At 35.5% G+C, this 16,930-nt stretch overlaps 2 protein-coding genes across 2 annotated transcripts; one reads left to right on the top strand and one right to left on the bottom strand.

Moving 5' to 3' along the window:
• Positions 1–403: 403 nt before the first annotated feature.
• On the bottom strand, positions 404–2,870 carry LOC127950841 (E3 ubiquitin-protein ligase RNF182-like). Its single transcript, XM_052548171.1, has one exon. It carries the CDS (start codon positions 2,562–2,564, stop codon positions 1,818–1,820), a length of 747 nt encoding a protein of 248 aa, XP_052404131.1. The 5' UTR covers positions 2,565–2,870; the 3' UTR covers positions 404–1,817.
• A 2,017-nt stretch (positions 2,871–4,887) lies between these two features.
• LOC127950840 (reticulophagy regulator 1) lies at positions 4,888–16,354 on the top strand. Its single transcript, XM_052548170.1, has 9 exons — positions 4,888–5,183; positions 5,979–6,085; positions 6,197–6,227; positions 11,521–11,647; positions 12,159–12,243; positions 12,559–12,681; positions 12,985–13,055; positions 13,198–13,321; positions 14,480–16,354. The coding sequence occupies exons 1-9, from the start codon at positions 4,942–4,944 to the stop codon at positions 14,935–14,937; spliced, it is 1,368 nt and encodes a 455-aa protein (XP_052404130.1). The 5' UTR covers positions 4,888–4,941; the 3' UTR covers positions 14,938–16,354.
• The last annotated feature ends 576 nt before the right edge of the window (positions 16,355–16,930 follow it).

Raw genomic sequence — 16,930 nt, 5'->3', positions numbered from 1 at the left:
TGTACTTTCTCCGCCAGCTGAGGAAGTTTAACCTGCCACAGGAGCTGCTGAAACAGTTCTACTCCACCATCATTGAATCCATCCTCTGCACTTCAGTAACTGTCTGGTTCAGCTCAGCTTCTAAATCTGACCTCAGAAGACTACAGAGAGTAGTCCGGACTGCTGAGCGAATCATCGGTTCAACCCTCCCATCTATTCAAGAACTGTACTTATCCAGAGTGAGAAAAAGGGCTGTCAAAATCACTCTGGACCCCTCACATCCAGCACACTCCCTCTTTGAACTGTTGCCATCTGGTCGACGCTACAGAGCACTGAGCACTAGAACGACCAGACACAGGACCAGTTTCTTCCCTCAGGCAATCCATCTTATGAACAGCTGATAATAATGGCGAACACACTACACTTTATATTTATATGCACACACACTTTATTTATCTAACACACATACTTAGTATACACTTAATTTTGCACACAATATATATGTACATACATAACTTCACTTTGTAATATACCTGCCTACAATTGTCATTTGTATATTGTCATTCACTGTCTACATATTTGTATTTTTATTCTTTTATTATGTGTTTTATGTTCTGTCGCTGTCATTCTGTTGTACTGCGGAGCTTCTGTCACGAAAACAAATTCCTCGTATGTGTAAACATACCTGGCAATAAAGCTGATTCTGATTCTGATTCTGATAATTTTTATACATCATGGGACAGTACAGTTAGGGTGCATATTAGGGTCCCCTTACAATTGGGGCCTTTTTAGTGACCTCCTTTGAGAGTTTTTAATGCCTAAAACTTGAAAAGCCAGTGTCAGTGCATTTAATCTTGTTTAAATAGCATCAAAAGTTTTATGAAACACAATATATACAATTTCTTTATATAAAAATGTAAATAGTGGTGTTTTCTGTACAAAACTTGTGTTCGTTTACACATAGCACAAAAAACTTGTGTTTGTAAAAACATATGCTGATTAGATTCTTTAAAACATGCTCAGACATGTTCTTTCTTCACATGTACTGTATTTGTGTTCCAAGAAAAACATGGAAAAGTCAAACTAATAAACATGATTAAAATATTAAAATATGTGTCCTACCCATGATTCGGTATGAGATGTTGTAGGCCTTATATAGCAATCATCTGTAACACTTTACAATGAGGTTCAATTTGTTGTTAACCGCATTCATTATTAATCTTTGTTATGCAATCATAGTTAATTAATATTACTTAATTAATCTGATTAAATACCACATTTACTCAATAAATCAAAAGTGTGTCTGTTAATATTATTTAATGCACATGAACATGAGCTAACAGTTGTATTTTTATCAACTAGCATTAACAAGGATTAGTAAACAGTATGTAACATACTGTATATAATGTTCATTATTAGTTGATGTTAGTAAATGCCTTAACCAACTTTAATTAATGGGACCTTATTGTAAAAGTTATTGTATGTTAATCATTCAGACAGAGAAAAGTACATCAACAATCCTAGATAGGACATAATTATTGATCTATCCATTAGAGCCACTCCCGGAAAAGGCACATTCAACAATCAGACGGGTTATAAAAAAGATGTATGCAGTGGATAATTTTGATGAGGTGGATACTATTTTCAGGCATTCTTGCACGACATTGTTTTGTATGATAGCCTACTAAATTAAATCTGTGCAAGTTTATTGTTTGTTTTTCAATTAAGTGTACATCGTTTACCCAATTAACCAAAAAAATCATGAGTTTCCACAAACTGGCAGGACCATCCAATCATCGTATATCCACACATAACAGTAACACTTTTTGCTTTGGTCATTATGGTAGTACACAGTCCCAAAACTCACGGCACAGGCATTGGCAAAGGCCGTACACCATGACGATGAGAAGACTGACAGGTACCAGACTGACGATTAACACCCCCATCGTGGTATTCTGCATGATGAGCAGATAGACCCCTAGAGGCAGTGAGCTGAAGTACAGCAGCCCCAGCAGCCAGACCAGGACACGTGCTGAAGTCTGGCACAACAGGGCCGCACAGTTCCACACTGTCCATCTCTGAGTAACCGAGGCCATGGAGTCCTGGCTGGAAGACCGGTAATCCCTACCCCGAGCTGGAATAACAGACTCCTGCCGAGGCTCCATAATGGTGATTACCACGTAATTGGAACGAATCGAGGTGGGAGAAGCTGAGGCAGAGTGTCCCACCAGAGAGTTGAGGCGTCTGGGGCTGAGGAGAATCTCACCTTGGTTGTCACTAAGGTTCTGATGCTTCTGTGTCTTGATGGACAGCAGTGCCAGCACCAAGTTATACTCATCTGGTAGACTGTCCACATCTTCTCCAGGAAGTTCTGTGATGTAGCGGCAGAACGGACAGACCACTGCGTTTGGAGAGGTTTCACCTAAATCGAGGATTTTTGCAAGGCACTTGGCACAAAGACAATGGCAGCACTCGAGGATCTTGGGCCGTCGACTTGACAGGCTGTATGCACAGTAGCAGATCTTGCATTCCAGTTCCTCTGCGGTGAAGCCACCCACCACATCTTCCTGGAACTGTCCCATCATGTCTCCTTCTTCTCAACGCTTTCTCATCGGCTGGTTGTAGTCAAAGCTGTGTGGGATCATGGCTGTGAGCAGCTGGTGGGCCACTCCTGGTGTCTGGATGGTGTCCTATGTAGAACGGAGCATCACCTGTACTGTGCCACAGTGTCTCTGGACGGGTTTGTGCTGAGGAACATTTCATGCACTGTGTGGAAGGGTGGGGAGAGGCCACCACCGAAAAGATAACTGTTAACACAGCAGTAGAGAACAAACACTGCTGCAACAAAGCAGACCCTGTAAAACCAGGGCTGGAATTTTCTAGCCAAGGCTTTTGTTGCCACTGAATTTCAGTCCAATTAGTGGTTCACACTTCTTTCTGGTACACAGTGCTGCTTTTGCTTACTTGATGCAAGATTATTCCAAACAGAAATAGACGTTTATCTGAAATCATGTTAAGTTCGGAATTATACAATAATAGGAAATATTTTACATTTATTTAAAACTTTTCTCAAGCAATAATTTTGAATACCTGCCAGTTCACGATGTAATATCAAAAATTAGGTCAGTACTGTTCACTGAGTCTGTCACTCAAAGGCAGGTATGACTATTTGGCTTTTTATAATGTGATGTTTCAGACCAGAGGAAAGAAAACATTCAAAATACACTTTAAGGGCTTTTTAATCCACTTTATCTGTTTGCATCTATAGATTTCAATTTCAGTGCATATCTTTAAAGGCTTAAAATTTTCTCAAAATGATTATTTTTATATGCAATGAACCAGAAATCTTCACTTAATTTGCATTTAAATGCACCAGACTTTACCATTTTATTTTAAACAATCTATATTCAGAAAGATTTGTTTATATTATATTAGATTATCTGAGTTCATATAACATTTTACCCCCATATAACATTTTTTTTTTTGGCTGTTTAGAGTGATAAAAATAAATATCCAGAATCCCCTCTGTAAAAACCTTTAACTGCAATATGTCAGCAAAATGAAACGAGAATTTTGAAACTGACATTATCAAATATTCAGGTTTCTGGTTTAGAAAATTATGCAAACTAGTGCATATTTAATTAAATAATGTCACATGTCACATTTGCATAAACATTCAAATGTTTTCGTTTTTTTAATGTAATCAATCAAGTAAGTATAATATATACAAGACTTTGTATATGTTTGTATGTCTCAGCAAGCTCTTTTTTCTTTCTCAAATGAAAAAAGGGTATTGCTTTGGAGTTCCACAACACTGGCATTAAAAGAGATGAGGGCAATTGTCACACTTGATACCATAATTATATTAACTTAATGATTAAATATTAATTAAATACAGTATAAATGTTTTGTTATATATTAATGTAGTTTGTTTGCCTTATGGAAGTAGGTTGTCTGAAATTATATGTGTTAAAAATCATTTTGAAAGCTGAACAAGCTTTCCAATGATGTATGGTTTGTTAGCATGGGACAATATATGGCTGAGATACAACTATTTGAAAATCTGCAATCTGAGAGTACAAAAAAATCTAAATACTGAGAAATCGGTTTTAAAGTTGTCCAAACGGAATTCTTAGCAATGCATTGACTATTACTAATAATAATAAAAAAGTTTTGATACATTTATGCTAGGAAATTTACAAAATACATTCATGGAACATAGTCTTAAACCTAATATCCTAATGATTATTGGCATAAAATAAAAATCGTTCATTTTGACCCATAAAATGCTATTGCTACAAATACACCTGTGCTACTTATGACTGGTTTTGTGGTCCAGGGTCACATACTTATACACATACATATGTCACAACTTCACGACATTAAACAGCAGAAGAAGAGCAACGATATGTAAAAAATAATAATACTTCAATAATGTTTTATTTAGAGATTTTATACTTTTATATTATTCTATTTATTTATTTATTTTTCCACTGCAAATGGCTGTTTACAAGCACTTTACAGTAATGTAGACTGCTCCCTAGTGGTTAAAGAGCGTATCAAGTTAATTTCATATTTTTTGTCTTCAAAATAAAGTATCAGATCTACATATGAGTCATATGTCTACATATGACTGTAAAAGAAGAATGTATAGGCTAAAGAATAAATATTTTCAAAGCCTCAGAATGATGTCTAATGATGAATTAAAAGAAGAAGTAAAAGTCGAATAGAAAAAACGCATCCTTTTCTTGCAGTATGAATGCATTCAAACAAAACGTTGATTTGGCTGTAATCTTGAGCAATAAACTGCATGCAGAGCCTAAATCATCCAGAGCACAGCTGACTGAACGATGACGTAAGAGTTCCCAACAGCAACCCGGGGCTGCCCCTGAGTGACGTCAGCGACTAAACAACAACAAAATTAACAGCAGCTGGCAGCGCGCGCGAGGAGCGAGGCTTGCAATGGCTAATCAGGGTGGATGCGACAGCCTGGATGCTTCAGAGGTGGAGCCGGTGGGAAAGACTTCCTCCAGATCAGTCAGCTCAGGTGGAGGAGGAGAGATGGCGGAGAAAGAGGAAGAGCAGCCTTCGAGAGTCCGACACCCTGCAGACACTGATCCTCTGTGCCGTATATCAAAGCTGATTAACTGGAAAAAACCCTTATGGACTTCCGCTTTCTTCGCAACTACAAATATAGCGTTTTGGTGAGACACATGACGCAGCATATTTTTATTACATGCATTATGCATGAATGCAGATATCACATTTTCTTTTAAGACATAGTGATGTTGGGGTTTAAATAAAATATTGCATCAATGGGTCAGTCTTTGTCGCATTCCAATGCTCTACATTTCTCTGCCTAATTAAATCAGCAGGCCTAACCTAAGGCATTTTCCTTTGACCATTTTCTCTGTAGGCTATCTGTGGTTCCATTGGACTTCACAGTTGTTCGTACTGTGGAGGACCTTTTGTGCTAGTGACAATTGTTTCTTTTGCATTGAATGATACCTTTTTTGAAGACAAACTTTAAAATTTCATATGCATTTCCCTGCAGGCATGCAAGCTGTCAATGTGTTTTATGGTATTTGTTTGTTTTAAATAAATCTTGTTGTGGCAGGTGGACAAATACTGTATTTGGGTTAACATGGCATTATTTGGAGTGTGATTAGGAATTAGTTTCACCCTCAAACCACATGATTTTACATAACTTGTAATAAATAGAAATAATAATAAGTTATTATTATTTCTATTTATTACAAGTTATGTAAATCATACATAGATTTAATAACCACACTTGAGCATTTAGTTTTATTGTTTTTAAAAGCATGATGACAGATCTTAGATCATTTTGCAACTTTTATCTTAAAACAAACAAACAAACAAAAACAAGCACTATACATATGAAAGTGATAGAGAGATAGATGTCTGTTTACTGTAACTGTGCACGTGATTAAAGATGGGAAACCTGATTGTTGTTGTTGTTGTTTTTTTTCATGCAGGTTTGTGTCTCTTAGTCCCTGTCGGGTGTTCAACCTCCTCTCCATGTGTGTGGCTCTCTTAGTGATGATACAGTTGATGGGAGATGTGTCTCTTTCCAGATCCAGAGGTGTGGGTTTGTTTCATATGTTCATATGTGTCACTGTTGTTACTGTAAGAATAGAAACACATTTGCCCACCACCAGTGTAGATCCCATGGATGTTTATTTTCATCTTACAGGAGCTGCTCTATGGAGGAGTATGACAAGCAGGTAAATTTAGAGCTCGCACACCTGTTCAAAGGCTATGTTTACTTATTGATGATAAAATATTGTTCAAAGTAAAAAAAAAGTTATATTTTAATATATTATGAATTGTAGTTTTTTTCTGTGATGGCAATGCAGAATTTTCTGTAGCCATTGCTCCAGTCTTCAGTGTCACATAACCCTTCGGAAATTGCTAAAAAAAAATATCATTTTTGTTAAAAACAGCTATTTGGTATTTTTGTGGAAACCAAGAGACACTTTTTAAAGGATTCCTTAAGGAACAAAAATATTTGAAATATAATTTTTGTAACATTAAAAAGGGCTTTTGATCAATTTAATGTATCCTTGCAGAATAAAAGTATTATTTTCTGAAAAAGTTTTTCGAATTAACTGATCAACAGTGATCACCATATATATATTTCATTTTGAGAAAAAGCTGCATTTATTTCATTAATAATTCATTTTGGATTCATATGAGTTTGAAACAACATGACAGAATTTTAGTAATAGTTGCGGTTAAAATTTACTTGACTCAAAAATGTGATTTGGGCACACATTTGAATGTATTATGTATTTATAAATGTATTTTTCCCAATCATAAGCTACAGTCCAGTCTGTAGCCACTAGAGAGCGTCCTATACCTCTGATTGGCATTATTGATGACATACAGCATAAAGCCTGTCATGTGAGTTTAGAAATGTCAGTGAAATCCAGTGCTTCTGTGAAGGAGCTGTTGTGAGAACAAGACTAACTGAGAAATCTAACAAAGCACTCCTGACCTTTTGAAACTTAGAAATGTACAACACTGGTAACCTTTCTTGTGTCCAAGTGAACCAAGATTATATAATCAACAAATCCTTGCATATGAGAACATTCAAAAGTCGGCCTAAGTTTATTAAAGTATTGGATTAGTGGGAGGCTTGATGAATTTATCCAATACTGCTTATCAATGGCCTTCGGCTTTCCATTATTTTAATCTGGCTTGCGTCGTGCTGTACTCTGACCGAAGTTTCCCTGTCATTGTTTACATGCTTATGGTAAAAACAAAAGCAATGGCACCATTGTGCTCCAGTGGGTGAGATGCCAATGTAGTAATCTTCAGTGTGGTGTTCATTTGAGACGGGTCTCATTAAAACCTTGGGGACTTGACCAACAGCTGCAGGATTGCCTCAGCTCGTTCATTTCTGCCGGCTGCTGTTGATGTGAGTCTTGTTCCACCAGTTGTCTTCACCCGGATCTTCACTCTGACACCTTTGCCCCCTGTCCCTCCCATAGCTTTCAGTTGTGCCCTACTTTTTGTGTTTTGTTTATTTCATAGAAGTTAATTTATATATAGAGTGTGATGATGATGAATGTTCCACATTAAGAACTTTTGTGTTTTTATGAAATAGAAGTTATATGGTAATACAAAATTTAGTTACTATTTCTTTTCTACAAATGTTTCACAATATATTTGCAGTACTAATATGTTTAATCTGTAGTGATGTTTATTTGTAGATTGTGACTCATGCACTGGAGTGGGTTGTTTTTGTCTTGTGGAAGCATGTCGTGTTGTGAAACTTGAGTTTATGTTTCAGACTGGGTGACATGGCGAGTAAAATGACACAGCCGTTTGTGTGCTCAAGAGTGCATTTCCTCGCCATTCTTATTGGGAGGATTTTGGAGGGTCCCATTAGAGAAGCCAATCACATCACAGGATATTAGCTAACAAAGGGTGTGTCCTCCACTCAGTGGCCCATTGGAGGAAGGATGAGTGAGGTTTAGATGACTGGTATTATTTGTTCGCTGACCAATTGACAAGTCATGGTCCTTTCATCACAGTCAAGTGACCAAATCATCATAACAGATAGAACGATACAAATAAAGAGGTCATATAAATAATAAAGACAACAGTTATCTGTTTATACAGGGGAGACTAGGCAAGTTTTTACACTTTTTACTCTCATTATTTGGGAATGTCATTTTTGGAAAGTCAGTTTCTGTACTTATAGTCTGGAGTATTGCATAGAAAACAGTTTTTGAAAGTTATTAACTAGGTATAATGGTTTTGTGTTTAAGCAAACGATACTGGGGTAAGCAAAATGTAAACAATAAAACAATCATGAAAAGCAAAAATATTAAATATAAAAAAATAGCAAACTGTTGACAAAATTTTTGACCATTTCAAACATATTTATGAAAATTATTTCATACCATTTGTGAAGATTAAATATTTAATTGTTAAGCACAGGTAAATAAAATACATTTTATAATTTTTTAAAATAAAACAAAAATGTCTCAAATGGAAATTTTTAATATATGCATATTTTAAATGCATGGAAATAATAATAAAACAATAAAAACGTGACAACCTGCCCCCAATGGACATTTACAAAAAATACCCATGTCCTGAGAATATTACTAAATTGATTTTGCTTTCATGATATAGCTGACTCGTCGGAATGTTTTCTAGTTTAGTTTTATTATTCAGTTGTTTGGTGTTATTTATATTGTATAATATTAACTTATATATGTTGCGCTAAAGAGGTTCTATATTTAAAATATAATTTAACATATAAATAAATGTAAAATATCTTGAAATATAATGAGATTTTACAATTCACAATGAAACCGTAATTTATTACAAATCAGTGAGATTAACAGAGAGATTATTATTATTGTGATGTCAGGGAGATTCTTTGTTACACACGTACTTGCATTGAGAAAAATTTGTGTAATTAAATACTCTTCTGAGAGGGTCTCATTCTGTGAAGAGAGGTATTAAGGGGGTATTATGTGGAGTGTTTGTACGTGTGTGTGTTCATGCCCCAACACTGTCTGTCTGATGCCTGCTTGTGGAATGCTGTGTGACTCTGGTATTTTTAGACCTGACCGGTTGAAATAGTGAAGCTCAGGCCTTGGTCAACATAAACACTAGCTAGTGTGGCTTCATGCAACACTTCATTTGTGACTCTTGTCTGAACTCTGGAACTTATCACACTCACACACTCACCTTCTGATTTACCTGAACGCCTTTCATGTTGAAACTCAGAGATTTTGAGATGACTGCTGAAGACCGTGGATCAGCACTGAGGTAAAATTTTTATATATATATATATATATATATATATACACATACACTACTGAAAAAAAATGTTTCAAAGAGTGGTTGTTAACTTACTAGGAATCAGTGTGAGTTATACCTGATTTAAGTGTCTAGTTTTGTTTATATGACTTGGATATTTATTTTGTGTCTTATTTCCTTAATTTTTTTTTTAGGAAAACGTTATTTGAATCGAGTAATTTATCTTACTTGCATTAGTTAGGTTTGTCAGGTTTCATATAAGAGCTCGTTCCAAATTATTACAAATGTCAGTCATCATGCATCTGGGACTGTCTCCATAGTGACCCTTGTTTTGGAACATTTGCTAGGAGGAAGATCATGTCGATTGTCAAAAGTGCTTTATAGGTATTGATACGTACATGTATAGCACACAGCCATGGAACCTGTCAGTCATGTGTGACAAAGTGTACTTGAACAGGCCCACAGCTAAAAACATTGTAAAAGTACTGCGATTGCCAAAGCCAAAGGTCCTTTTACATTTATTGTAAAATATTAAGAGACACTATTGATTGTCAGAGGCATTCCCCAGCTGTTTGTTTTGAGCTATTTTAGTGCTCTGTCACTGGGTCTGTTTGAGTGTCAGATAAGTAGCTTTCTTTGTTGTTTTAGCGATTAGCATGGAAGTCAGCTAAAGTTAGTCGAGTGGTTTGGTTCTCAGAATCCAGAGTCACCTGTTGTTGGCATTTGCAGAGACATTAGAGGCTTTTCTACCCATCTCCTTTGGTTTTAAAAGATTTTGGACTTTCTTGAGGCAGCAAACTTTATTTGGTTTTCACATGATAACATTAAGCAGTAGCTAGCATGTGATGCGGTATGATTTCAAATAGCGTTAACTATCAAACAACAAGTAGTGTTAGTCAACATGCAGATTTCCCAAAAGATGTAACAAAAGATCTCATCTGATGAAATCTCTTAACACTTGTGTTGTGAGCATTACACCTCATTGATCTCCAGTCATCAGCTCTGGTCTGGGTTGGGCGAGCCTGCCCTCACTTTCTCTGGCACTTTGGCTTAGATGGTGAAATGCTAATGTGAGCTCTGTTGCCTCATAGTCACATGCCCCCCATGTGCTCTGTTTAATAGGAAACCTCCGGGGAAACATTTCTCTGTAAAGTTGGAGGTGGTTTACGACCTTTTGGAGGAAACGGATCTGTAGGAGAGTTCCTAATTGCATGGGTTATGTGAAGCTTGTTTGTTTGAAGGATTTTGTGTTTTAAATTTTTTCGACTTATAGGTGGCATTGTTCAGTTTGTTTTGGAGATGGGAAACATTGGGCGACAGCTGTGAGGGGATGGGAGTAGGGGGCATTACCACAAATAAAGGGCATTAACAAGCCGCCTTTTAATAGATGCCAAGAAATTCCCCCGTTCTGAAAGTCATGCTAATTCATTCACAGCCAAATGTTTGACCAAAGAAATATTTACTTGACTTTTTACCTGATGTTATTATTAGCTGCCCAATATTTATTAATAAAGCTATTATACTTTCCATGAAAGGGAACTTTCCACATAACATAAAATGTGATTTAAACTCGGCAAAGAGTCTCAGCAGGCTCATGGAATAGTGATTCATGTAATTAAAAATATGTTTGACGATGTACGCTGTCAGTCAAGGATCTAAAAAGATTGATATGTAATCATATTTTAAAACAATCTTGAGTGAACCGTTAAATAAGTGAAGGCAAATTTTACAATTGGCAGTGATTCCCTCATTTATAAACCAGGCGTTTGCAGGGTGCCTCCTTTACAGTTATCTCATGAACCCATTTTAGATATTATAAGAATCCTCTTGTACATTTCTGCAGTCATCACTCAGACTGAGAAGTATTTCACCAATGCAGTGTCTGCTCTGATAGTGCTAGAATCTGCATTCAAAGGCTTATACACTGTCTAATGTTATAGACACTGACAGCAGTTTATTATAATGGACTAAGGTCTACATTTCTGTTTAATTCTTTCCATCCTCCATAACATGAATTTACATGTCCTGTATAGTGTATAGGCATGTTGTGTCATATCACAGTTCCAGAGGTTGAGACTACAAATATATAGCAGTGTTCAAAAGATATGCAATGATAAATAAAGTTTACATTGTTTAATTGAATTAATGAATTAATATGTGCTTTTGCAGAAAGGGGCATCTTAACTTCTGGTTCAACTTTGATGATCATTTATTTTACTGCTCTTTTAATTGTAGCTGGGAGGTCATTGATTCTGTCCAGGAGGGCAAGTCTGGATCAGGATCTCCTTTCACAGACTTCTGGACGAGCCTCAAGCTCTTCATTGAGGAGACTTCCTCTTTTAAGCAGCAGAATCCAGGCAAAGTATGGACAGATTTAGTTTTTTTTCAATACTGTGTAGGTTATGCTAGGTTCAAATTTGTATTTGGATCATATCAAATGTTCTTAATTACTTCTACATTTTCCCCATTTTAACCACCATTTTGCCTTCTCTTTGTAATTTTTCATGGTCTGACAGTGGTCTTAATATTAATTTATATCATCACTGATGATGTTTCCAGGTGCATCAAATAGTTATGCATGTTGAAAGCATATTTGTAATATTAAAATTTTTTAATGCATAAAAAAAGTATATATATATATATATATATATATATATATATATATATATATATATATATATATATATATATATATATATATATATATATATATATAAATGAATATCATAAAAGCATGTATAATAATGATAAAATAATTTAAAAAAATTATATTTAAAATAGATTTAGAGTATAGCATGCCACACCGCAGTTTATTGACTCTTCAAAAGTATTTTATGTCAACTGTTCTATTTTAAATGACTGTCTCATTGCAGTTCTGTCTGCTGGTGTGCAGTATGTGTTCTTTTCTGGCAATACTTGGACGTTACATTCCAGGGGTTGTTATTTCATACATCTTAGGTAAGCACCAAATTAGGTCCTACACAAAAAAGATGGTAATTAATAGGTTTTGCTATGTCTTTTCATTAAAGTCTTTGTACAACTGTTTGCTACTATTGGCTAAGGGTAGCATAGCCTTTCCTGGATTTACCTCCAGCACACTCGATAACATCCAGCAGTCTGTTTGTCATGTGATAGTGGATTCCTAGTAATGTTACCATGACGATATTCCCAGTCAGTCTCTGGTTTCTCTTTCTTCCTGGCAGTCAGTAGGTTCATAAACGCACTGGTAAGAGTGACGCACACTTTAATAGTTTCTACATCTGTGTACTGCAGTGCTGGGCATTTTTCTCTGGCCCTTGGTGTCGTCACATGAGTTTGGGATGTGGTTGGAACCAGTTCTGCAGAAACTGGACTTTGGAGTGGGCGAGTTTCTTCAGAAAATAAAGGAGAATCATGGTACATCTAAAATACACACATAGAAAATTACTGAATTTTACATGAATTCCAGCGTAGCTAGACCCCAAAATACAATTTGCACTTAACACTAAGTAAGGGTAACTCATCTGAATGAATTCAATGGAGTTTGGCATTAGCATGTTGCTAAGCTAACAAGGCAAACCATTAATAAGCATATAAAGCATAGTATACAAGCATTTTTTAAATTACACTAATGTATTTTTTATCGATTCTGTTTGGTTTTTAATGTTATATTTCAAGTAATGGCTGACTTGCATTTTCCATATTCCTTTCCTGCTTAAGAGAAAAGGATACTCCAGTCACAAGCCAAGAGAGAGAGCATTGAAGCAGATCTGTCGGCACTTTTCCCCAAGGTCAGTGAGTTGCCACACTGGCCAGATACTGTCACTCACGCTTATGAAGACTGTGAGGGCTTTAGGATATGACAATAATATCATATACATAATATGTCCATTTCCTGTCTGTGTGTGAACTGATATTGAGTATCTAATACAGATGGACTCCACCGTGTGCAAAGAGCTGTCTGTATCCGACACAGAGGTCTCTGAAATAACATGGACTGACAATGGCACCTTTAACCTTTCAGAGGGACACACACCTCAGTCAGAAAACTCTGAAGGTAAAGCTGTCTTACCTTTTCCGTAAATATCTGTATGTGGGTGACTTTCCAAGTCCAAATATGGTCTAAAAATAACAAATGATACAGATAGACTATACATAACAAAGACCCCTCCCCCCTCAAATTATCTGCCAGAAACTGATATGTGTGTGTGTGTGTATATATATATATATATATATATATATATATATATATATATATATATATATATATATATATATATATATATATATATATATATATATATATATATATATCTCACCTATTAATTAGTTGCTTATTAGCATGCTAGCATATATTCTGTTTATTAGTACTTGTTTATTAGGCACTTATTAATGCCTTATTTTGCATGACCATATTCTACATCTCTTACTTCTACCCAATACCTAAACTTAAAGCCGCAAATTAGGAGTTTATTGAGGGGAAAGCCCTTAGTTAACAGTGATTATGTGTTCCCTAATCTAAAATGTTATCTAATATTTCACATTCCACAAGTAATATTAAGCAGCCCAACAGTTTTTTTTACTAATAACAATAAGAGATGTTAAATGTTGCATGAGCAGGGAATCATCATATTAGAATTAATTTTTCTGAAGGGTCATGTGACACTGGACTTTACCATCACAGGAATAAACTGCATTTTTAAATGCAAAATACTTATAGATAAAAAATACATAATAATGCATTATTTATTTTATTTTTTTAAATTGTAATAATATTTCACAATATTAATAGTTAACCTTATTTTTTAAATGAACTGTATCATTAAAAAAATTGTACTGACCCCAAACTATTGAGCTGTGGTATTAAATGTATATTATATGTTGCATACTATAAATAAAATCTATATAAATATGTACTAGTACACTGGAATCAATTAGTCATCAGCATGGTGCAATTATAAAAAAGGAGATATTGAATGAATGTCAGGTTTCTAAAAAAAACTATTTTTTATGTATTGGAGCCGTTTTTTTGTGTAATATAGCATTGCAATAAAAGTATGCAATGTCTAAAACCTTGATAGCGTATATAGGTTTGAGGCATTCAATAATATATATATTATACTTAACTGTATTCCAGTTGCATTTGTATATATCCCATTGTTTTTTTTTGTTTTTTTTTAATGGGGGTGTTTTCCATATTATTTATTTGATACAGACTCAGACCGGCGAAGTGACGAGGAAGTCTTCGACGGTGGACTGCCGGAATTTCCCTCCTTGGACAATGGCTTGGGAACAAATGGAGATGACGATGAAGACCTGAGCATTGGGATGCCCACCCCTCCAGCCCATCCCAGCAGGGTCAGGTCCACACAGTCAGAGCAGGAACCCGTGGCCCAAGCCCTGGAGGTTGTGCAGAGGCTGGCTGGAGATGTAATCACAGCAGCAGTAACCGCGGCCATGCAGGAACGTCTGGAGGCGGCTGTAGCACCTGCGCTGGTCCAGGCCCTGGCTGAGGAATCGGACAGCGACGCGGAGGACTTCGAGTTGTTGGACCAGTCAGAGCTGGAACAGCTGGAGGGCGAGTTGGGGCTGGACCGCTCGAGCCGTGCAGAAACGTCTAAATCTAACAAACCCTCCTCAGGCTTTCTGTCCAAACTACTGGGGCACCAATGATTTTATTCAGAGGGGTTCTGCTTCCCTCTGTGATGGGATGTGGGTGGGAGGATAAATGTTGGGTTTACAGGGAAAGGTCCAGAGTAATGAAGGTATTCCATTGTTTTACTTTGCTGGCGTGATTCAGTTGTTTGGCTATAAAAACAAAGTCATCTGTGGAAGGAGGCTATTTGTGTATTTCACTGGGAAGGTGATTGTGGCTGGTTTTGGCGTAGCTCCATCTTAGTGGGTCATTGGAGGAAATGGTTTTCACAATGTTTCCTGTCAACCTCCAACCCGCCAATGACCAGAGGGTTATGGACCAGAGTAAAGTAATTTGTTTAGCTGTTAAAGGGCTGGTAGATACAGGATATTCCTTATTTTGCTGCCAAATATTTTTTTCAACTTCCTATAATTACTCATAAAATAAAGCTTCATGGCCAAAGTGTAAGGGCCTCCCACTAACTGACAATCAGGAATGCACTTATAAGCAAACAGAAACACATTGTAGAGAAGTACACGTGTGACAAATACTGGATGTATTTTTATTTTAATATTTTTTTTTAGAGTGAACCAACTAGGCACTAGAGCACATATGCACCAAAGTTTAGATTATGATTTAGATATTCATCAAATAGTGCTTAAAGGGATGGTTCAACCAAAAATGAATATTCTGTCATAAATGGTGTTTAATGTTGTTTTAGACTCCATCGACTTTCATTTTATAAACAAAAACAGTAACACTAAATATTATCCTTTGTGTTCCACAGAACACAATATTTGAAAAAAAAAATGAAAGCGTGTAAATAATGATCATTTTTGGGTGAAATCTTTCTCTTTAATGTACACAAAGACCTTAATTTTTTTTTTTTTTCAGGCAAAAATGTAAAATGTATTTAATCCCCAAGAAAAATGTAGACGGAAGACACTTGTACTTTTAGTCAGTTTTATAAATCAAAATGTCTCTTTGGGGATCATTATCATGCTTTCAGTCTTTTATCAACTGACCCATTATTCATAATAGCCTTTTCATCAATGTAAGTACAGATGGACATATAACCAAGAGTGTTTCTGTTCACAGTGTGTTGCTTGGTGTGTATCTAAATTTAGTGTTTCTAACAAACTTCTGATGTATAATGAATTTTGTTTTGAGATGTATCAAACGCTTTCTATAACACATTGGCCGAATAGGAATTTCTGCCAGTCACTATAATGACTGCTATCCAAAAATGATTCTAATCAGTGTCAGTTTGATCATTTTTTATTTTTATTTAAATGTATTATTTATTCCTATATATCTCTCTTATTAGATTGCTGCCACACACATATGATTGCCTTATATGCCTGTGCAAGTCTGTCTGTCAGAGCAGAAGAGAATAAGCAAAATGTAGTTGTATAAACAATCTCCAGAATGTAATTAAAACCGTACAATTCAAAATTGTGGTTAATGTCATTATTCTGAATGAGGCTTTGCAATGGAAAAATCTTAAGTGACTTTGAAAAAAAATCCTAAATGAGGTCAAAACATAATCATTCTGGTTTAAATTTCACATTTAATTATTTTTTTTTCTTCACTTACACTTATATTTTTAATTATAATTGTATATAAATTCTAAAACAAATTGTCATTAATTCTAGATATTAAGTACTTGAAAACTTGGTGTTTTGTATTTTGGAATGGAAAAGCTAAATTTAACTTAAAAAGCTATAATTAATTAAATTGTAATGATAATGTGTATTGTTAATTGTCACCAAATGCATGATTAAATAGATGAAACATTTATTCACTATCATTTGATCCAGGTACTGGTTAAATATGAGTTGTTTTCACTATAGGTAAATGGGAGGAAAAGTCCTCTTCATAAATCTGACACTTTTAAAAAGCACCCAGTGATTTACTCGTAGTACACTTGTAAAGCACACTATCCATACATCATCTAAACTTTACCAAAATAAAGTCATGTTTCAAATGTGTATGATTTATACTCATCACTTTTCAGGACTGCATCCAATG

The sequence above is a fragment of the Carassius gibelio genome, chromosome B2, assembly GCF_023724105.1.
Source record: "Carassius gibelio isolate Cgi1373 ecotype wild population from Czech Republic chromosome B2, carGib1.2-hapl.c, whole genome shotgun sequence".
NCBI lineage: Eukaryota > Metazoa > Chordata > Actinopteri > Cypriniformes > Cyprinidae > Carassius > Carassius gibelio.
The sequence above is the reverse complement of the archived record's forward strand: the minus strand, read 5'-3'. Positions and strand labels throughout refer to the sequence as shown.